The sequence below is a fragment of the Myotis yumanensis genome, unplaced genomic scaffold (assembly GCF_028538775.1).
Source record: "Myotis yumanensis isolate MYYU_CA2020_CCGP unplaced genomic scaffold, mMyoYum1.0.hap1 SCAF_8, whole genome shotgun sequence".
In the NCBI taxonomy this organism is placed as follows: domain Eukaryota; kingdom Metazoa; phylum Chordata; class Mammalia; order Chiroptera; family Vespertilionidae; genus Myotis; species Myotis yumanensis.
In genome coordinates this window covers 31,027,844-31,052,681 of record NW_027223759.1, presented here as the reverse complement: position 1 = coordinate 31,052,681, position 24,838 = coordinate 31,027,844, and the positions used below count along the sequence as shown (strand labels likewise).

At 38.5% G+C, this 24,838-nt stretch overlaps 1 protein-coding gene across 8 annotated transcripts in view; it reads right to left on the bottom strand.

The window, feature by feature from the left end:
- Nucleotides 1–24,838, bottom strand: part of DIS3L2 (DIS3 like 3'-5' exoribonuclease 2) — a 309,482-nt gene that overhangs the window by 169,528 nt on the left and 115,116 nt on the right. For all 8 annotated transcript variants that reach the window (XM_070422394.1, XM_070422395.1, XM_070422398.1 and 5 more), the window contains one exon: nt 23,517–23,764. In XM_070422394.1, coding sequence (XP_070278495.1) covers nt 23,517–23,764 — 248 coding nt within the window. The remainder of the gene's footprint in view (nt 1–23,516; nt 23,765–24,838) is intronic.

Genomic DNA, 24,838 nt, shown 5'->3' with positions numbered 1-24,838 from the left:
AAGTTTGGAGGACTGGTGACCAGGACACCTGGTGAAGACAAGTGGATGAAATGGATCTACTGAAATGAGCCCAGAATATGACTATTTGTATCCCATGAGAATGCTCAGCAAAATACTTCCACTGTGGAGGCAGAACAACCTGTTCTAAGAATGTCAACCAACCTCATTCCCTAGCCACTACCGTGCTTTTCAATGGACATAAGTACAAAGTACATGTTAGCAGGAAATTAGCTCCACAGTATGAACTTCCTCTTACTAAAGATGACCTGACTACCACCCCTGCAGGACACCAGTTTGTCAGCACCAGCTACCAACTCTGAGCCTCTGACACAAAAGCACAGCAGAAGGACCCACCAACTATTTGATGGCGGGTTAAGTTCACTGAGCTCTTCTGTGATGGAGAGCTAATTCCGGGTTTAGATTTGCTATCTTCATTTGTTCTACCTACTTGGCTTGTATAAATACCACAATCCATAGATTTACCAAGTATCAGCCATTATGTTTTCACATTCAACATTGTAATCAACAATTTATCCTCATAGAAGTAGCAAAGCCTATTGAAATCACTGATTAGAATGCTGTACTGACAGACTACATTGAGAGGCAACACCTTCTCAGGATAAAGTACTATTCTTCAGATAGAACATTGCTCTTAGTACCCTAAAGCCATGTACATGATCTGGGTGGGGAGGAGTTGAATCTTTCAATATCATGCTTAAAACCTAACCATAATAATCACAGCAATACTCACCTCTACAGCTGGAAGGTTTTTAGTATCTCTGGGGACACTATAGTAATTCCTCTGAATTGGAAGCTAAGACTCTAAGAAACCTGACTGATATAAATAAGGCATAAGATATACTGCCCACTTCCTTCCTGGAAAAATACTTGCAATTCAAGCCAGCTGAGAGATGACTCTGAGGTAAGGATTCAAGAATGGCAAGTCATAAGTCACACAAGTTCAGGAGGCACACAGAATTCCAAGAAAGAATAACCCAAAGAAGCCCACCCCAAGGGATATCATAATTAAAATGCCAAAAATTAAAGACAAAGAGAGAATCTTAAAGGCAGCAGAGAAAAGCAATTTGTTACCTACTAAGAAGCTCACATAAAGCTGTCACTTATTTTCTTCAGAAACACTATAGGCCAGAAGGAAATGGCATGAAGTATTCAAGGTAATGAAAAACAAGGATCTGAAATCAAAACTACTATATCCAGCAAGGCTATCCTTCAAAAATAGATGGTAAAACAAAGAGCTTCCCAGACCAAAAAAAAAAAAAAGGCTAAAGGAGTTTATCACCACCAAACCAACATTGCAAGAAATGTTAAAGGGACTGCTGTATTAATAAGAAGAAACAGAGATATAGGCATAAAGAATTAAAATGGCAATAAATAAGTACCTATCAATAATCACCTTAACTGTAAATAGATTAAATGCTCCATTCAAAAGACATAGGGTAGCTGAATGGATAATAAAGCATGACCCAAATATATGCTGTCGACAAGAGATCCACCTCAGAACAAAAGACTCACACAAGATGAGAGTGAAGGGATGGAAAAAATTTCCATGCAAATGGAAATTAAAAAAAAAAAAGCTGGGATAGCAATACTCGTATCTGACAAAATAGACTTCAAAATGAAGGCTGTAACAAGAGACAATAAAAATCATTACACATACTAAAGGGGCTGATCCAACAAGAGGATATAAACCTGTTAAAAATATATACACCCAATGTAAGAACACCTAAATATAAAAAAAAAAAAAAACTTCTGGAGGATATTAAGGAAGAGATCGACAGCAATACAGTCATATGGGGGGGGGGGGGGGGAGGACTTTAACTCCCTACTGACTTCATTGGATAGATCTTCCAGGTAAAAAAAATCAACAAGAAACAGTGACTCTAAATGATACACAAAATCAGATGGATTTAATTGACATTTATAGAACATTTCACCCCGAAGTTGCAGAATATACATTCTTCTCAAATGCACATGGGTCATTCTCAAAGATAGACCACATATTAGGACACAAAACAAGTCTCTACAAGTTCAAGAACATTGAAACTATATTGATCATCTTCTTAGATCACAATGGAATGAAATTAGAAATCAATTACAGTAAAAACACTCAAACACATGGAGGCTAAAGAGCATGTTATTAAACAACAAATGAGTTACCAATGAGATCAAGAAAAAAAGAAAAGAATTCCTGGAAACTAATGAAAATGAACACACATAACCTAAAATCTCTGGGACACAGCAAAAGCAGAACTGAGAAGGAAGTTCATAGCACTACAGGCCTTCCTCAAAAAACAATAAAATTTTTAAATAAACTATCTAACCCTACAACTTAAAGAATTAGAAAGAGCACAACAAGAAAAGCCCAGAGTAAGTAGAAGGAAGGAAATAATAAAGATTAGAGCAGAAATAAATGACATAGAGACTAAAAGAAAAATACAAAAGATCAATGAAACCAAGAGCTGGTTCTTTGAAAAGATAAACAAGATTGATGAACCTTTAGCCAGACTCATCAAGAAAGAAAGAGGACCCAAATAATTAAAATCAGAAATAAAAGTGGTGAAGTAACAACTGACATCACAAAAACACAAAGGATTGTAAGAAAATACTATGAACAACTATATGCCAACAAGCTGGACAATATGGACAAAATGGACAAATTCCTAGAAAAAAAACACAATCTTCCAAAACTGAATTAGGAAGAACCAGAAAACCTGAATAGGTTGATGAAACTGAAGCAGTAATAATAATAATAATAAATGCCAGCAAACAAAAGCCCTGGTCCGATGGCTTCACAGGGGAGTTTTACCAAACATTCAAAGAAGAACTAACACCTATACTCCTCAAACTATTCAAAAAAAAATCTAAGAGGAAGGAACACTTCCACACTCTTTTTGGAATTATCTTAATTCCAAAGACAGATAAAGACACAGAGAAAGAGAATTATAGGCCAATATTCCTGATGAACATAGATGCTAAAATCCTCAACAAAACGTTAGCAAATCAGATCCAGCAATACATTAAAAATATCAGACACCAATACCAAGTGGGATTTATTCCAGGGATGCAAGGCTGGTGCAATATTTGCAAATCAATAAATGTGATACATCACATAAATAAATTGAAAGACAAAAATCACACAATCATATCAATAGACCCAGAAAAAGCATTAGACAAAATCCAACACCCATTTTTGATTAAAAAAACACACACAACTTTCAGCAATGTGGGAATAGAGCAGTGGTTCTCAACCTTCCTAATGCTGCGACCCTTTAATACAGTTCCTCATGTTGTGGTGACCCCCAACCATAACATTATTTTCGTTGCTACTTCATAACTGTAATTTTTCTACTGTTATGAATCGTAATGTAAATACCTGATATGCAGGATGTATTTTCATTGTTACAAATTGAACATAATTAAAGCATAATGATTAATCACAAAAACAATATGTAATTATATATGTGTTTTTCAATGGTCTTAAGCGACCCCTGTGAAAGGGTCGTTTGACCCCCAAAGGGGTCGCGACCCACAGGTTGAGAACCACTGGAATAGAGGGCTCAAACCTCAACATAATAAAGGCTATACATGATAAACCTACAGCCAACACTATTACTCAATGGACAAAAACTAAAAGCATTCCCCCTAAGAAAAGGAATAAGACAGGGATATCTGCTTTCATCACTCTTATTCAACATAGTATTGGAAGTCTTAGCCACAGTGATCAGAGAAGAAAATATGAAAGGCATCCAAATTTGAAAGGAGAAAGTAAAACTGTCATTATTCACAGATAACATGATATTGTACATATAAAACCCTAAAGACTATCTACTAGATCTTCCAGATAAAAAATCAACAAGGAAACAGTGACTCTAAATAATACACTAGATCAGATGGATTTAATTGACATTTACTGGATTTAATAAATGAATTCCACAACGTAGCAGGATACATAATTAACACCCAGAAATTGATGGCATTTTTATATACCAAAAATAAATTTTCAGGAAGAGAAACTAAAAAAAAAATCCTATTTACCATTGCAACAAAAAAAAATAAGATACTTAGGAATAAGCTAAGGAGGTAAAAGACTTGTACTTGGAAAACTACAGGATGTTGAAAAACGAGATAGAGGAATATATAAACAAGTGGAAGAATATACTACCATGTTCATGGATTGGTAGAATTAACATGATTTAAATGTCTATATTACCCAAATCAATCTATAGATTCAATGCAATTCCATATTAAAATATCAATGACATATTTCACAGATCTAGAACAAATACTCCAAAAATTTATATGGAACCAAAAAAGACTCTGAACAGCCACAGCAATCTTGAGAAAGAAGAACGAAGTTGGAGGGATTAATACCAAATATCAAGTTATATTACAAAGCGACTGTAATCAAAACAACCTGATACTGTAAACAAGAACAGGAATATAGATCAATGGAACAGAATAGAGATCCCAGAAATCGACCCAAGCCATTATGCTCAATTAGTATTTGACAAAGGAGGCAAGAGCAACAATGGAGTCAAGACAGTCTCTTCAATAAATGTTGTTGGGGAAATTGGACAGGTACATGCAAAAAAATGAAACTAGACCATCAACTTAGACCAGCCGTGGGCAAACTACGGCCCGCGGGCTGGATCCGGCCCATTTGAAATGAATAAAACTAAAGAAAAAAAAAAGACCGTACCCTTTTATGTAATGATGTTTACTTTGAATTTATATTAGTTCACACAAACACTCCATCCATGCTTTTGTTCCGGCCCTCCGGTCCAGTTTAAGAACCCATTGTGGCCCTCGAGTCAAAAAGTTTGCCCACCCCTGACTTAGACCATACATAAGAATAAACTCAAAAAGGATAAAAGACTTAAATGTAAGTCGTGAAACCATAAAAATCCTAGAAGAAACCTTAGGAAGCAAAATCTCAGACATCTCTCATAGCAGTATGTTTGTGGATGCATCTCTAATGGCAAGGGAAACAAAGGAGAAAATAAACAAATGGGCTACATCAAAATAAAAAGAAACCATCACAAAATGAAAAGGGAGCCCACTGTATGGGAGAACATATTTGCCAATGATACATCTGGTAAGAGGTTACGTAATTTCCAAATATATAAGAACTCATATACCTTAACAAAGGGAAGATAAACAATCCAATTAAAAAATGGGCAAAGAAAAAAAAAAGAGCCAAGGACCTAAATAGACACTTCTCCAAAGTAAACATACAGATGGCCAAGAGACATATGAAAAAATGGTCAAAGTTACTAATCATCAAAGGGATGCAAATTGAAATGACAATAAAGTATTACTTCACACCTGTCAGAATGGCTACCATCAACAAATCAACAAATGACAAGTGCTGGTGAGGATGTGGAGAAAAGGAAACCCTAGTACACTGCTGGTGCAGTCACTATGGAAAACAGTATGGAGTTTCCTCAAAAAATTAAAAATGAAACTATCATTTGACACAGTGATCCCACTTCTAGGAATATATCCTAAAAAAATCGAAACACCAATCAGAAAGAATATATGCACCACTATGTTCATAGCAGTGTAATTTACAAAGGCTAAGATCTGGAAACAGCCCAAGTGCCCATCAGTAGATGACTGGATTTAAAAAGTTGTGGTACATTTACACCATGGAATACTATGCAGCTGTAAAAGAGGAGGATCTCTTACCCTTTGAGATAGCATGGAGGGATCTGGAGAGTATTATGCTAAGTTAAATAGGCCATTCAGAGAAAGATATCACATTATCTCACTCATATGTGGAATCTAAAGAACAAAATAAGTTGATGAACAAAATAGATCCAGAGACATACTAGCACAGAACAGACTGTCGAATCTCAGAGGAAAAGTGGGGGTGGGTAGGTTGATGGGTGGGAAAAGATTAGCTAGAGAACTTATATGCATACTAGAGGTCCGGTGCATGAAATTCGTATACGGAAGGCAGGGGTCTGCTCAGCCCAGCCTGCACCCTCTCCAATCCGAGACCCCTTAGAGGATGTCCGACTGCCAGTTTAGGCCCGATCCCAGGGACATTCCTCTCACAATCCTGGACTGCTGGCTCCTAATTGCTCACCTGCCTGTCTGCCTAATCGCCCCTAACTGCCCCCCCCCCCCGCGCGAACCGGTCGCCCCACACTGCCTCTGCGTGCCAGCCTGGTTGCCCCTAACTGCCCCCCACTGCCGGCCAGGTCACCCCCAACTGCCTCCTCCCTGCCGGCCTGGTCGCTCCTAACTCCCCCCACCCCGCCAGCCTGGTCACCCCTTACTTCCCCCCCTGCTAGCCTGGTCACCCCCAACTGCCCCCCTCTGCCAGCCTAATCGCCTCCAACTGCCCCCCCTGCTGGCCTGATCACCCCTCACCACCCCCCCACTGGCCTGGTCACCCCATGCAGCCTGTTGTTCAGTCGTTTGGTCATCCGTCACTAACCCCCCTGCCAGCCTGGTCGCCCTCACACAGCCTGCTTGTTTAGTCATTTGGTCGTCCCTCACTAACGCCCCTGCTGGCCTGGTCACCCTACACAGCCTGCTTGTTCAGTCGTTTGATCGTCCCTCACTAACCCCCCTGCCAACCTGGTCGTAGGCAGCCATCTGTGAGAACGTGATGGTCAATTTGCATATTACCTCTTTATTATATAGGATATGCATAACCCATGGACACAGACAATAGGCATGGGGTGGGGGGTGGGTGTGGACCAGAAGCAGTCAATAGGGGGGAAAGGGGGACATCTGTAATACTTTCAACAATAAAGACAAGCTAAAAAAAAGAATGGCAAGTCATATTATATAAAAGTAACTCATATATTATATTGAGACATATGAAATTGCCAATGTATTTGACCATTTTTATCTGTAAAACACAACTTCACATGATTCTACCCTATAGTATCAAAAATCACATAAAATAATTAACTATATATATAATCAGATAGCATAGATAGTTTCTTGGAGAAGTATGAGCAATGAGGTACATCATACAGAGATTATTAGAGAATTAGACTAATGTTAAAAGAAATACATTCTTACATGGGGTGGGAGTCTCAGTAACAATCTTTGTGAGGCACACTTAAAACACAATGGCCATTCTTACCTGATGAGGCTGGAGTGGCCAAAAATGATTATCATATACCTGAAGTAGAAAAGGGCCTAAACACTTAAACAGAAGGCATTGTATAATGTCTAACTTTTAAAGAATAATAAAACATCCACGAAGAATTCATTATTCAAGGATGAGGGAAAGAGAAGCCATCCCAGGTATTCCATTAAAAAGAAGTACTGCATTAAAAAGGAAGAAAGGAACAAGAAAAGAAATAGCAGAAGGATAAAACATAGTCTACAAATATGTGGTCATAGAAATGATTGTCTTGACCATAGATATTTGCAAGACTCGAAAACTAATGAGAATATCACCATTATAAGGAAAGAGTTCAAAACAATAAATAGATTTCACAAAAGGAAATAAAAACTAGTGTTTTAGACCTAGGAAATAAGTAAAAAAGAAAAAGAAAACCATTACAGACATGCAGGTAATACTGGAGGTAACTAATGAAGAACTGATACTATTTGAAAAAAATAAGGATCCCAAAAGAGAAGCTTGAGAGAAGTGAGGAAAATGAAAATGAAAAATATAAAGAGGTAAAGAAAAAGATTACAGAGAAAACAGATACGAAAGGCAGATGGAGATCCAACATTGGCATAACTGGTATTCCTGAAGGAAGGAAATAGGTATGTGGAATAGAAAACATTTTACAAGGTACCATTTAAGACAACTTCCCTGAAATAAAAGAAATTTTACAGATGGAAAGTATATACCATGTTTCAGGAAAAACTAATACAGAAAATCATCACCGAAATATATTCTAGTGAAGTTACTGGATTTTGAAGATGAAAATTTTTAATGCAAAAACTCAGGGAATATAGTTCTCACAAACCTTTTCTGAAAAACTACTGGATGAAGAACTATGGCCTACCAAGATATGGAGAAATCTCTCCAAGAAGACTGGTGCCAAGTATCGGATCACTTCTGTGGGGTGGAGAGGTGAACATAAAGGAGAACAAAAGGAAACAGGTGAAAACAGATCTAACATTAATTGTCAGAACAAATCATACCAGTCATTGGACCTTTACTGAAATTAAAAGAAAAAGAAATTGGTCTTTTGTTTAATTTTATTGGCACTTGTGTTCTGGCAAAAATTTTCAGCAGGTTATATTCTGAATCCAAAAAAGCTTGATTTGTTTACTAAAAGTACAACATGGCTTATAAAGACAAAATTATATTTCAGTTATGGCTTCCAAATATGATCAATGACTCCAAGTTTCTATTAGTAGTAATTAGCATTTATTTTTCTAAGTTCCAGAGAACATTTCTCAAGTACGCTATTTAAATAAATTTACTATAGATTTTCATTGGAGATCTACTTGATAGCAGCACAGACTAGGCTGCTTGCAGGAGATAAAAATCCAACAGGTCAGCATGCTGACAAAGCTCATGATTTGGGCCTTAGATGCCCCAGAAAGAATCCTATGCTGTCTACTTATTCATAAATTCTGCTGTCACCCTAAAAATCAGAATATTTAGGGGTCTAAACAAAAGCAGAATCTACTAGGGCATGACTCCCCTGGGGACTGTAATCAATATCATGACTGGCATGTGGTCGAAAAGCACCTATAGCTGACCATACTTGCGTGTACCAGCTGTATACATGGCCTTAGAGAATCTACTACTAGATCACTGAAGAACACAAAGGCATCCTGATAATACCAAGAAGTTACTGACTACCAGGCCTGGAGCCTGCACAACTTCTGGATTCCCACATATGTGAGATAATAAATTCCCTTACTACTGCAGTCGATTTGGGTCACAGTGCTCTATCATTTGGTGCTACAAGCATCCTAACAAATATAAAATATTTAAAAATATCTTCCATGAGAAGCAAACTTCCCTTTCCCTCCCTTCACTCTACAACAGAAAATGTAAAGCTCTTACTACCAAAAATAGAATCTCAGGACTGTTTACATCATATATCTTGTAGGTATTCACTACACATTGACACAGTATTGCTAGTTCTAGAGCAGTGGTTCCCAAACTTATTTGGCCTACCGCCCCTTTTCCAGAAAAAATATTACTCAGCCCCTGGAAATTAATTTTTTTTTAATTTTAATAGCAGTTATTCATCGCCCCCAAATGCACCTGTGGCCATCACCGCCCCCCTGGATTGCTGCAGCACCTACCGGGAGGCAGTAGCGCCGACTTTGGGAATCACTGTTCTAGAGCATAAAAACACTATAAAAGTTCCTTCCTTAAGCAATATATTACTATCTTAAAGACACTTCCTTTAAGATTTCTGTTGAACTCAACCCACAAAACATAAATCAAGTTCATTTCACCTCATGGGATACAGGAGGAAGGAGATCTGAGCCCCAATGCAGATCTCTCTCCTCAGTACTATCACTCTCTTCTGGTTATGTCTCCTTTCTCACACATGCCACTTTCTAGTCATAGTGCTTTTAAGTACATCTCTTCTTTACTAATAGATGAGGAGGATCATCCTAAAGAGAATAAACATTCATTTCTGTATCCTACAATGAAACTTGTTCATCACATGATGGGTGAGTAAATCATATCTAATAAAAGAGTAATATGCAAATTGACCATCACTCCAACACACAAGATGGCCACTCCCATGTGAACACAAGATGGCCTGCAGGGGAGGACAGTTGGGGGGGACTAGGCCTGCAGGGGATGGCAGTTGGGGGGAACCAGGCCTGCAGGGGAGAGCAGTTAGGGGCGACCAGGCTGGCAGGGAAGGGCAGTTAGGGGCGACCAGGCTGGCAAGGGAGGGCAGTTAGGGGTGACCGGGCCAGCAGGGGAAGGCAGTTGGGGGTGACCAGGCCGGCAGGCAGAGTGGTTAGGGGCAATCAGTCAGGCAGGCAGGTGAGTGGTTAGGAGCTAGCAGTACCAGATTGCAAGAGGGATGTCCGACTGCCGGTTTAGGCCCAATTCCTGTGGGATCAGGCCTAAACAGGCAGTCAGACATCCCTCAAGGAGTCCCAGATTGGAGAGGGTGCAGGCTGGGCTGAGGGACACACACACACACCCCTCCCACCAGGCCTCTAGTTAATGAATAAACATACTAATGCTTTTGAGCCTGGAAAAAGGCATCCTAGTCCTCCTTGAAACTCTAAAGGAAAACTGAAGATAATAAAACAAACAAAACACAAAGATATGTACTTAGGTAAACTTTTGAACCCTTTAATAACCAGCTGCCATATTATCAAAATTATTAAATTAATATATCAAAAATATCAAATAAGGAAAAAATGCCTGCTACTATTGCTTTAATTCAAAATTATTGAACTTTTATCATTTATTGGTGTAGAAAATTCCAATTTTGAATTGCCAGTTCAGTAAGATGAGAGAAAAAAAGTTATAGAGATTAGAATGAAGAAACAAATCTGTCATTACACGCTGATGATGTGATTATCTACATAGAAAATACAAAGCAAATTATGGTATATCCAAAGTATTAAAATTAATAAGGGGATATAGCAAGATGGCTGGATTAATATACAAAAATTAATTATAATTCTATACACAAACACTAAAAACTTAGAAAATGCAACTTAAAATCTTATTCTTCAGAAGTTAACATTAATAACATGAAAAGACAACTCATAAACTGGGGAGAAGATATCTTCCATATAGTGACTGTTAAAAGGACTACTTTCTAGAATATTTTTTAACTCCAAAAAATCAAACAACAAACAGCTCAATTAAAAATGAATGCTAAAATTAGTTGGTGAAAGTTTAACCAAAAACAAAATAATTGCATAGCCTCAAAAAAAAATCTTACCCAAAATATAGTATAGTAATTATAAGGAAAAAACAAGAAGTCAGAAATCCTAGCAGACACTAGCTTAGCCAAGTGATCAACATAATGTATCCCCTGATACGATGCACATCACTTCTGTAGTATCCTTCCCAATAATGGGTAATCTTATATAATAAAAGGCTAATATGCAAATTGACTGAACGACAGAATGACCAGTCGCTATGTGCGCATTGACCACCAGGGGGCAGATGCTCAAAGCAGGAGCTACCCCCTGGTTGTCAGTGCACTCCCATGGGCTCACAGCTAGCAAGTACAGTGGCGGTGGCGGGAGCCTCTCGCACCTCCATGGCAGCGCTAAGGATGTCCAACTGATGGCTTAGGCCCGTTCCCCACAGGGAGCGGGCCTAAGCCGTCAGTCAGAAATCCCCTGAGGGCTCCCAACTGTGAGAGGGCACAGCCAGGGCTGAGGAAACCCCCACTCTCCCCAAGTGCATGAATTTCGTGCACCGGGCCTCTAGTCTCAATATAATCATGAGAACTCATTAGACAAACCCAGATACAAAATCATATGTAAATAAGGCATTATATGAACCCAAAGAGACCCACACCAAGACACATCATAACACCCACTCTTCAGAAGTATCAAGGTCAGGAAAGACAAGGCTGAGGAATAGTCACAACTGAAGAAACTACAGCAATACAACAAGTAACAGCACTATAGGATCCTGGACCAGATTCTCAAACAGAAAAAGATAGTAGTGAAAAAGCTGGTAAGATCTGAATAAATTTTATACTTTATTTAATAGTATTGTACCAAGGTTAATTTCTTAGTTTTGGTAAGTATTCGATGGTAATGTAAGATGTTAACATTTTTGCAACTTCTGTAAATCTAAATTATCTAAACAAAAAAATTAACTGTGAAAAATAAAGACACAAAGACATTTTCTAGAAGAGAAACATAATGACCATGTAGGAAAAGATGCTCAATTTAATTAGTAATTAGGAAAATGTAAATTAAAATCACAATGAGATACCATTTTATACCCACTTGACTGGCAAAAATTGAAGCGTCTAACAATATCAAGTGTTGATAAAAATGTGAAGCAATGGAAACTTATACACTGATAACAGGACTAAAAGTAGGTGCAGCCACTTTGGAAAATGGATTGGCTATAAAATTGTAAAGTTAAACATGCATATATGTGTAATGCAATAATTATACTCTTAGCTTCTAGAGAAACTTGAGTTCATAAGAACTGGAATATCTATAAAAACATTGTTTATAGTAGCAAAACCATGGTTCAACCCAAATATCCACTGTGAGATAAATAATGTTATATGTCAAAAAATTAAAATATTATGAATTAAGATGAATGATATATATGTAAATATATCTTAGAAACATAATGTTAAATAAAAAAGCAAGTCATAGAAGAATATATGTAGCATGGTATTTTTATTATTTTATTGATTTCTTTTTAGGGAGAGAGAGAGAGAGAGAGAGAAACATTGATTTGTTGTTCCACTTATTTATGCATTCATTGGTTGCTTCTTGTATGTGCCCTGACCAGAAATTAAACCCACAACCTTGGTGTATCAGGATGAAACTCTTACCAACTATTCTATCTGATCAGGGATAGCATGGTATTTTTCATAAGGTTCAAAAACAAGCAAAACTAACATTTTTAGGAATATTAAACATGGATAAATTAAAAAGAAAAGCATATTTCAATTAGCATGTTTGAGATAATGGTTACTACTCAAAAAAAATTAGAGATTATGACAGAAAGGAACACACAGGGATCTTCAACAGTATTGTGATATACTTTTTAATCTAGGTGGTGAGTTAATGGGTTGGTTTTAATATCAGAATTCAAAAATTACATAAGTATTACATATATTATTTTATCTGTGAAATGTATTTTGCAATATTAATAAATCTTTTTAAAACAATATTTTAGATAAATATATACCAAATTTTTAAGAATGATTATTTCACAGAGGTGAAATTATGGAGTTTTTCACTTACTATAGCATATATTTGAAATAATTTTAATAATAAATATAGTATAATATATATGTACTTGAAAAAATTTAAACAATTTTCCTAATTTTGATATTGTAATAATAAATAGCTGTGAGTAATTTATAATGATCATCACCTCAAATTTTTTCACTCACCAGAACTCCTCCAAAAATACTGTTCCCATTCATAATCAATGACATTACAATTGTGTCCTACTGTAAATTAATTGGGACAGTGCTGAAACAATATTCCCAACTTCCTATAGCTAGGTGGTATGTGTGTAAAAAATCCATATAAATAAGCATTAGGTCCACTGTTCTGGGCAATGTGCAAGTATAAAACTTCTTGAGAGAAGGGACCAGCTATAGATGTAAAAAATTAAGACAAGAAATCCTTCAAATTGGTCCCTTTGCCTTAAAGGAAATAGTAGCACTTAAAAGTAAGCATTGGTGTTCTAAGTCATTTATCCTCCTTTCTCTATCACATATTCCTAGAAAGTTTCAGCCTTAAAACGAGGCTATACCTAGTCATACATCCTTGTAGTGATTATTCCTATCATTAACACTCTTAAATAAATGTTCTCATGAATATTAGTCCATGTTGAAAACTCCATGCAAACAGATACAATGAGAACCTGCAAGTGGAGAGCAATCGAACACCAGCACATAGAGGGCCCGGAACATCAGTAGCAACACACAGGGAAAACAAAGTGTGGCAAATACACAATGTCTTTGGCTGCACATATTTACATACTATTTTCTATCATCAGGAGGAAAGAACACACTATTTTCCCTTTTTTTGGCTCAGTACTATGACAGAGCAGAAGGCAGCAAGTAAGGAAGGGGGACTTTAAGAAAAGTGTGTGCAGATCAATGAAAACAGATTGCAAAATGTGGGAAAGAAGCAAGGCTCAACAATTCTGAATGATTTTAGAAAAGGCCCTAAAATTTGAGAGTGAAGAGCTTGATGTTGATGTGAAGGGAGGCCAAAAGCATTTAGGGTGTAAGAGAAGGCTAATGGTAGTAAAGTTCCCTTATACTTTATACTAATACTTTCAAGAGGATGCACTAGAAATTGTGGGTGAAGCTGACAATCACAAAAGATGTGTTAACAATTGTACACAGTGTGAAGAAACAATCTGTTCATCAAAGCCCATTCTCTTCCACTCCTTTTACATTTGCTCTGCTTTGATCAAGAAGCTCTCTCTTTGTTGAAGGAGCTGTCTCCAAATCTGATCCTTATAGGCCACCAGGTGGAGCCCAAAAGTCACAAAAGAGAGCCCCCTCCTCAGCCTGATTTGCTTTTTGCCCACCAGCCAGCTAGAGCCATATCCACTGGAAAGAACTTACAAAGTCTAAGTTCGGTAATGTAAGTTCATAGGATTACATAACTCAGCCTCTTCCTCAGATAAGGAAAGCATACTCTTAAAAAGGTGAAATAGTCCTTTTGCTCAAGAAGACTGGATGGCGCCACTTTTCAATTTGCTAATCTTGTCAGCTATGCCTCGATGAAACAAACTAATTTTTCCTGTTTGTTTTTTTCAGCAACCTAGTTACACTTTCATTTTCCTACTAAATAAAATTTAATGACCAGCTCCCCAACCCTTATAAGAAATTCAGTCTATCAAAACTGGATGGAAGAGTAAAAGTATTTGATTTCATTAAGTCAACAAATGTTTCTGATTGTCTAATAACTGACACCTTATGGGCACAAAACTGGAGATGAAGAAAATACCAGAACAGATCTCCTTCCCTCCCCCAACCAGGTCCTTCTCCACCACTTCCTCCTCGATCAGAACTTCCCTTCCTCTTCTTTCACCTTGTCCAGTCACTCTGCAACGGAAACTACTGTCCTTCACTCTCATTAAAATGAGCAGTACTGTGACCCATTCTCTATTTCTCATTTTTCAACAGGCTCCCATTAAGCCTTAAACAATCCCATGTTCAACCAAAACTTTCTCAACCCTACTATACCTACACTAGCCTATTCATTTTCCCTCCTCTCCATCCTTTAAAGCTACCAAAGTTTGCTAGAGAAAAAATTATAAATATGTCAATTTGCTCTAGGTCAATTCGTGTGATACATCTTTAGTTAGTCTACAATGTTGCCAAGAAACACTAGTATGTTCCCCACAGTAGCTGCTGTAAAATTTTTCCACTTTCTTCAAGATTTATCCTTAAATATTTAAGAAAAAGAAATTATGACAAATCTGGGAGAAAGAGACCATAATGATATTTCCTTGCTTATAACATCCGGGAGGGAAATATGGGACTGTAAACTCTAGACTTTAGGAAAAGAGATATCACAAAGGTCTGAGAAAATACGGGCATGAATTCTACTGCAAGAGTTTCCAAAGCAGCGGTTCTCAACCTGTGGGTCGTGACCATCAGAAAACACATATAGCATATCAGATATTTACATTACGATTCATAACAGTAGCAAAATTACAGTTATGAAGTAGCAACGAAAATAATTTTATGGTTGGGGGTCACCACAACATGAGGAACTGTATTAAAGGGTCGCGGCATTAGGAAGGCTGAGAACCACTGTAAGGGAAAGATGATTTAAGAGGGTTAGGAAGCTCTAAGAACTGTAATTTGATTATGTAATTACAAATTATCTCAATGAGGAAGTCAATGTGGCTTTTTAAATATCCTGGACTATGCAGCAGTAAATATGAAAAGTACTAAATATGTTGTGCCAGCAAGGGTTCGCTAAGAATGACTATCATTTTTATAGATAATCTTTAAGAATGATTAGGTTTTTGGTTTGTTTGTTTTTTAAAAAATATATTTTATTGATTTTTCACAGGGAGGAAGGGAGAGGGATAGAGAGCTAGAAACATCTATGAGAGAGAAACATCGATCAGCTGCCTCCTGCACACCCCCCACTGGGGATATGCCTGCAACCAAGGTACATGCCCTTGACCAGAATCAAACCTGGGACCCTTCAGTCTGCAGGCTGATGCTCTATCCACTGAGCCAAACCAGTTAGGGCAAGAATGATTAGGTTTTTTATATTACAGGACTAAGATTCATGAAAATCTGGTAGATGCCATGTATAGAGGTAAACAAGGCTCAACTGAGATCTCTCATGACAATGATAAGAACAAGATGAAAAATAACTTTTCTAACAAATAGAGGTTTCCAGTACTGTAATAACCTTGGGACTTCCCTCAATTAGAAACAACAAAGGGCCAATGGGGATGCCAGAGAAGCAATGCTTACACCAACGGGGGCACCAAGATTGATGGCCTCCTTAAGGCCCCTTCTAAAGCTACTGAAATTATATATTCAATTAATGTGTATGTTTTATTTAAACTTCTTATTAAAGATAGTAAATTGGAAGGAACCAAGATGGCAGCATAGGTAAATGCTGGTTCTCACATCTTCCCACAACCACATCAAAATTATAATTAAAATACAGAACAGCCATCATTCAGAACCGCCTGAAATCTGGCTGAATGGAAGTCCAACTAGAAAATTAAAGAAGAAAGCACAATGAGACTGGTAGGAGGGACAGAGGCACTGAACGGGCTGATCCAATACCCACATGGGGCGTGTTTGGCTCAGTGGATAGATCATTGGCCTGCAGACTGAAGGGTCCCAGGTTCAATTCCAGTCAAGGGCACATGCTGGGATTGCGGGCTTGATCCCCAGTATAGGGCATGCAGTAGGCAGCTGATCAATGGGTCTCTCTCATCATTGATGTTTCTATCTCTCTCTCCTCTCCCTTCCTCTCTGTAATAAGTAAATATATATATATATATATATATATATATATATATATATATATATATATATATATATATTTTATTTTTTTTTTTAAATAAGTGGCCCCAGGCCCAGCACTAGCAGTAGCTTGCCAAAATTCACAGCTTGGCCTCTCCTGGGCACCTCCTAGCCCAACACAAGTAGCACCATCTTTCAGATCACTCTGTAGCTCATGACAGGTGGCCCCAGGCAGGGCACAGAGGCTGACTTTGCACCTCCCGTGAGGCCCCAGAGTCAGAACACCCAGTTGACAGCTTCAGACCACGCCAGAAGCTTCAGACCATGCAAGATTACAACTCTATCACATCCATGAGCGACACATTCAAGGGGTGGACTCAGTGAACACAAAACCACACTGAAGCAAGTCCTACTCCATAGGAGTATCTTCTGCACAACAGCTTTTTTGCTATAGTCACAGCTGGTTCTCACAGCCAATTATCCTGGGAATTATCCTGGGGGTCAGCAGCAATCAAGGCTCAACTACAACAGGACAGTGCATACAGATCACACAGGGGTTTACCTATAGTGCCCAGCTCAGGTGACTAGTGAGGCTGAGCCACTGGGCCCTACAGGACACCTCCTGAAATCTGGCTGAATGGAAGTCCAACTAGAAAATTAAAGAAGAAAGCACAATGAGACTGGTAGGAGGGACAGAGGTGCTGAACGGGCTGATCCAATACCCACATGGGGCGTGTTTTTAATTAGGAGGGATATCTTGGCTGAGGAGGCGTCCCATGAAGAGCAAGGGGTCCCAGTCGCACACCAGGCCCCAGCCCAGGGTTCCAGAGCCGGAACCAATTCCAGGAGACATAGAAGCTCTACCTAATACATAGAAGCAAACACAGGGAAGCAGCCAAAATGCAGAGACAAAGAAACATGTCACAAATGAAAGACCAGAAGAAATATCCAGAAAAAGAACTAAATGAAATGGATGCAAGAAAACTAGATAGAGTTCAAAACAATGGTTATAAGGATGCTCAAAGAACTTAGTGAGAATGTCAAGAAAAGTATTGAGAACATCAAAGACATAAAAAAGGACCAGTCAGAAATGAAGGATACACTAAGTGACATGGAAAATAATTTACAGGGAATCAATAGTAAAGTAGAGGATGCTGAGAATAAAATCACCAATTTCAAATATGAGGAAGCAAATAACAACCAATCAGAAGAGTGAAAAGAAAAAAGAATCCAAAAAGATGAAGATAGTGTAAGGAGCCTCTGGGAGAATTTCAAGCATACCAATATTTGCATCATGGGGATGCCAGAGGAGAAGAGAGGGAGCAACAAATTGAAAACCTACTTGAAGAAATAATGACAGAAAGCTTTTCCTCTCTGAAAGAAATAGATATACACATCCAAGAAGTGTAGAGAGTCTCAAACAAGATGAACCCAAAGAGGCCCAGACCAATACACATCATAATTAAAATGGTAAAGGTTAAAGATAAAGAGAATCCTAAAAGCAACAAGAGAAAAGCAGTTAGTTACCTACAAGGGAGCGCCATACAACTGTCAGCTGATTTCTCAACAAAAACTTTGCAGGCCAGAAGGGAGTGGCAAGAAATATTTAAAGTGATGAAAAGCAAGGACCTACAACCAAGATTATTCTACCCAGCAAAGCTATAATTTAGAATTGAAGGTCAGATAAAGAACTTCACAGACAAGAAAAAGCTAAAGAAGTTCATTACCACCAAACCAGTATTATATGAAACTAGAGGCCCGGTGCATGAAATTCGTGCACGAGAAGGGTCCCTAGGTCTGGCCAGCAATCAGGGCCAATCGGGGCCTTCCTTCCGGCTGCTGGCTGGGGCCTCCTTTCCCTGGCTGCTAGCTGCCGGCTGGGGCCTTGCTTCATTCCACACTGCCCTCTGGTGGTCAGCGCATGTCATAGTGAGCAATCGAACTCCCAGTCTCTGGGTCGAACTCCCGAGAGGACACTTTGCATATTAGCCTTTTATATATATCAATGTTGAATAGTCTTCTTTAGGAAGAAGAAAAAAATGATAAAAATGTGAATAAAGTGGCAATAAATATAATTCTATCAACAATTGAATCTAAAGTCAAAATAAACAAACAAGGAATCTAATGAACAAAATAAACTGATGAATAAAATAGAACTAGAGGCATGGAAGCATGGAACAGACTAACAAATCTCAGAGGGAAGGGAAGAGAGGGGGCGGGAAGAGATTAACCAAAGAACTTATATGCATATATGCAAAACCCATGGACACAAATTATAGGGTGGTGGAGGCCTAAGGCAGGGCAGCATCCAGGTGGAGGAGTGCAACAGGGACAAGAAAAGAGGAGGATATATGTAATACTCTCAACAATAAAGGTTTATTTAAAAAACAAACACTCTAAGTTAGGAGTTCTCCACCTACGTTTATATACTGACTGTATGTTGTCAACAAGTGTTAATTTTTAAATCATATAACCTTAGTTCTCATCATTTTCTGTTCCAAACACCCTCTCCTATGTATTCTAGCATGATTTATGGTACAACATTTTCCTAATCAATGTCAGGGGTCATCAAATCATTTTCATCTACCCATCTGATCAGCCAGAAAATGTTCACTCAGTATCCTGTCCTAAAGGAGCTCATGGCCAGGTAAATAACTTGCATAAGCAATTACAATACAAACAGATGAGAGATACAATAAAGGTATTATTAGAAACTATTAGAGCACCCAAGAGGGAGGACTTAGAGTCAGGAAACATTTTTCGACTAGACAACTGATAAAAGTTTAAAAATTGAGTATTTCACTAAATAAACTCTGAGGAGAGGAGAAAGCCACTGTTGGGAATGGGAGTGCAGTGTGCAAAAGTTTGGAGCTATGAACAAACACAGTCAGGTTGGGAAACGAAACAGCAAGCAATGAGGCATAAGTGAAGGGAACGGTGGGAGCTGAGGTTGCTCTCAGAGAACCGTGGTTACATGCCATCATCACCTACCCAATCACACAAGTTGGAAGTCTGAAAGTTCATCCAAGATTCTGTCCTTTTCCTTCATGCCCCATTTGTAATCGGTCATCATGCCTGGGAGAACTGACCTTCTTAATTTCCCCTGAATCTTTTCTTTCTCTTGTTTCCTTCATTGCAACTCCTCTCCTGCAGGTTCTCCCCTCTCATCTTACTGCAAAAGCCTATTATGACTGCTTGCTTCCAGTCATGTCCCTTCCCATCCACTCTAGGCTCTCAGTGACTGATCTTTTAGCAAGGAGGCTTCCATTTTCCAGGAAACAATCCTGGATTTCTCCCTTCATCCACCTCCTCTAAACTTCCAGAAAATTATTTTGTTCCTATGGAAGAACTTAGAACATTCTCTTTCATACTATAATTAGAGCTCAAAAGACATAAGCATTCAATCTATCTGCTGTATCCACACTCCTGCACGGAAAGCCATGCTCACTGGGCAGTAGGTCATGGGACCTTGGACTCCTACCTCTAGTTAAAACTACTGACCAGGGCAAATAATTATCTCAAGCTAGATCAATAAAATTTTCTACCGCAGAAATTCTGTATTGTGATCTAGACTTTGGTATGTGACCTGCAGAGGCCCAGCAGTACCATTTTAGGGCCATGCGTGGTACTGAGTAGGTAGGTGGAAACTGTTAAGAAAGAAGCAGAATAATACTGCTTGTGTGTAGAAAGGGATAGAGAAATGATACCACGTGGTGGCTGGACTGGTCAGGGTGGTTGAGAGAGAAGCTGTGATTCCTTTGCCGCCTTGTTAGTTCTGAGTTCCTCATGAGACCTGCCTATACTTCTGGCCCTGGATTTGAGGAGGACCACCAGTTTCTTATAATAATCACCATTTTTATTTAAACCAGTTCAATTAGGATTCTATTTCTTGGAATCAAATTAATCCTGTGACATTTATGTACAAGTCCTTCCACATTAGGCTATAACTGTGGTCGGCAAACTGCGGCTCGTGAGCCACATGCGGCTCTTTGGCCCCTTGAGTGTGGCTCTTCCACAAAATACCACGTACGCCCGCACGTACAGTGCGATTGAAACCTCATGGCCCATGCGCAAAAGTCGGTTTTCAGCCTGGGCAAGTCTATTTTGAAGAAGTACTGTTGATACTTGGCTCTGTTGACTAATGAGTTTGCCGACCACTGGGCTATAATTTCCTTGAATAAAGAAACCATAGCTTTCTACCTTTCTATTTCTCATACAATATAGCACAGTGACTTAAACAGAGCTGATCAACACTTGTCCATGAACTGAATTTAACTACAGAAGAAGTAAACAACTTTGGACTTGAATAATTAGTAGCAATTAGACAGGCAGAAGTTGTTTGATATTTCTAAGGGTAGAAAGTAGGGGCAGGGAGAAAATTCAAAAGAAAGCCTCTTTGGCTAACCTCAGTTTTTAGGCACAGTTTTTGCAGAAGCTAACCACACACATTTACACCCATAGCAAGTACTACATTCACACTCCTGATAGAAACCTGGCCAGGATGATAGAGAAAACCTAGGCCAGTTGTGGCGAACTTTTTGAGCTCGGCGTGTCAGCATTTTGAAAAACCCTAACTTAACTCTGGTGCCGTGTCACATATAGAAATTTTTTGATATTTGCAACCATAGTAAAACAAAGACTTATATTTTTTGATATTTATTTTATATATTTAAATGCCATTTAACAAAGAAAAATCAACCAAAAAAATGAGTTCGCGTGTCACCTCTGACACGCGTGTCATAGGTTCGCCATCACTGACCCAGGCAGTCCTAGCACAGCATGTTCTGATTAGGAAACAGTGACCTCAGCTCCTAAAGATCAGTAACTGATAGCCAGAACCAATGGTAAGGCGACCACCAACATGCTCAGCAGCTGCAGCCCACACCCCTTAGAAGACAGACGTCATCTGAGAACTGCATCATGAAAACCTGCCATATTTTATTTCAGATACATTTTCTCTTTTTCACAAAGATTTTAAAAGGCATATTTCCATAAAAGATCATTCTTAATGTCTTCATAGTAAGAAAATAGAGGAAAAGTTAACAGAGTTTTCCATCTAAATATGAGAATCTTCCTTTTTTTTTTATTTTGAAAAGAATATAATTAACATATGGTTATTATTTTTAAATATTCTTTCTTAATATTCAGCAAATGTCCTTGCTGCTTTAAAGGGCTGATTCCTTTTTCAATTATTAGTGTACTTTACCCACAAGAAAAAGAAATCTTGATGAAATAATGGCTCAACTGTAAAAAAAAAAAAAAAGGAACCTGCAAGGCCATTCGAGCAATAAGAGAAACTCACACCCGAAGATTTCCTGACTACACCCTTACAATTTGAAAACTAAGGAAGAAGTCCAATCAAGTATACAGAATGGGATGTGACAGAAAGGCAGATAAAAGACAAGGCTGGATTTCCTGCTGTGATGTGAAAGGCTTCCCTTTTCACTGCCAAGCAGAGTGTGGCAGCCACAATCAACAGAAGCCAGGTGGCACAGCTACTATCGGGCCTTTCGAGTTAATGGTGAGAAACTGGCAAGCCTCTGAGAAGGACTATTTAGAGCTCAAGGGATTGACGTCACTTTTGGATAATGATTTAGGCTTAAAAAAATGATGACATTGCAATCACACTATTTGAGAGTAAAAAAGAAAGTACAACTGTTCCTGAGTGGTTCTGAGATCATATAAATCATGATGATCTTCATATCACTGAAAGAGTGGCATAGGATAGTGCTTCTTAAATTGCATTGGTATGACATACAGATTTGATCTGACTTACTTCACTGGGCATAAGAGGTTAAGTATAGAATAAACTTGATCAAAGCAGCACAGTATGGCCATCCATTCAGTGTTGGCACTCATAACCATAGAACATTCCTAGGAGGCTCCATCCTGTACAAGTTAGATGATCAACAAGCAAATCACCAAAATGGACAAAAAGTGTCAGAACAAACTCTGTTCTAACTTGTACGCTTTTATTTTCATTTCCTGTGAAGCATAAACCAGACATCATCTATAATAATAAAAGCATAATATGCTAATTAGACCAGACAGCCGAACGACCTTCCAGACGAAGCCAGAGCTGCAAGGGCTGAGGCAAGCCGCCATGGCTGCAAGGGCTGAGCCCCTTGCATGAATTTCATGCATTGGGCCTCTAGTCAATAATAAAGAGCTAAAGATTTAGCTAAAACTTAAGACTGCTTTTCTTTCAAACTGAATACCAATTCTAAGAAGACAGGCAAAGCATTTGATCAAACAGCTGGGTTCAGCAGTTTCTTCAGATCAAAATAAAGTGGCTATCCATGATGCCCTGCAACCACATAATCTATATTTGTTAGATTGGTTTCTGATAGCTTCCATTTAAAAATGGTACCATTTTCCTGCTTACAGTAAGGTAATTTTGTTTTTAATGCCATAAGTGAAAAATCTGAAGATTAGTGTCAAAAAAGCACATCATTCAAACATCCCTTCATATTCAGATTTAAAACATGGGAGACTGGGATCCCTTGAATATGCCTTGACTTGCATATATTAACACTAGTGTCTGAAAGGATGGGTCTGATTGTTTGATGTGATGAATTCTTTGCAGTTCACAAATACAAACAGGATACATGACAGGAAATATGTATGTATAGGTTCAGAATGTGCTTATATTTTATGTCAAAAAAACAAAAACAAACCGAAAAGGTGACTGCCTTGCAATTCAAGGAACCTATAGGTGAACACTTGAGATGGTAGCTAAGGTCAATTTCTTAAGAACCAGGACCAAAATATGTAAAGTACCCATGTTTTAATAAGAAATAATAATTAAAATATAACAAAAAAGTTTACCTAAAGGCCCCCTAAACCAAGTTCTGTGTGGGATCTGTGGTTTTTTTGCCAGAGCTCACCTACCCCAAGGCAAAATTGCTGTCCTCCTTCCAGTCCACAATTCGGCAAATGAACAGTGTATTGGCATAATCTTTAGGCCGGGTCACAAAGTCTTGGGGACAGTCCTTGAGAGGCACGTATATTCTGGGCACTCGGTGGTCTGAGGGAGAAAACAGGGCATATTTCCTGAACAGTTCACTGTTCTTATCAGCCAGGAGTTTGAGGAAGCCAGTTGCTGCTCGGGAATGCTTTTTCTCCACGATGTAAACCACCTGCAAACACCAAAGACATACACAATGCTGCTTAGCTCCAGGACTGAGGAACAGTTGGGAGAGGTCAGCAGGAAATTATTTGGTCAACCAGCTGGGTCCAGCAGTTTTTCCAGGTCTATATGAAGTGTCTCTCAGGGAAGCTGTGTGACTAAGTAGTTGCTATTTCTGTTGGTGGGGGACTGTGAAGTCTCCTGCTGCTATGTTGTTCCCCTAGACTGGAGCCCCTAATTAGTTGCCTTCCTCTTTTCCCCTTTCAGAATTCTTCCTATGTTGTCTCTTGTTATATTCCAGGGTTTATAGTTGTACTTAGTAGAGAAGAGCAAGGAGAAATGAATCTATGGCATCTTGTCTGAACCAGAAGTCCTTGCTTCTAGTTTTAATATTTGATAGCATGAGAAGTGTATAAAGCAGCTGGACATTACTTATGATTCATACATTAGTTGTCATAGAAATGACTTGACCACAGCATAGGTTTCCCATACAAGTGTTGTTTGGGCTTGTAATTTTAGTTTGAATTTATTAAGAAACTATCCTTCCATCTCCCCAGCCCCCAACAAAAAAACAAAAACAAAAACAAAAACCAGCCAGAGAGAGAGTACCATTGGAGGGCAGTAGCAAATTACAGAACACAAGTTCCATCACCAGCTGCCTCTATTCAGCTCTGACTAAAGTCATTTCAGAATGTGGCCCAGTGCTGCCGATGTTTTGTTTTGTCAGGAGAAGCCAGAAGTCTAATTTTTTTTATGTGACCACTCCAATTTTCTTTTTTTAATGTAAGCTACCAAGTAAAAATCTTTAAATACTGCTCAGGTCAAACAAAACACAAGTTTGTGAGCCAGACCTAGCCTACAGGATTTCCATTCATTATAATCTTCCACACCTCACATACTGCCTGTCACATGGTTAGATTTGAAAATGCTTATTAAAATAAAGATCTAGATAACTGGATGGGGAATTGTGGGTAACATGTATGCGATATGATTTAGAAATTCCTCATGTCACTAAGCAGGAGACATTCTTGAGACTCTCCTAACTAACTCCCTAGACTGAGCAGCAAAACTGCATTCCCCAGTT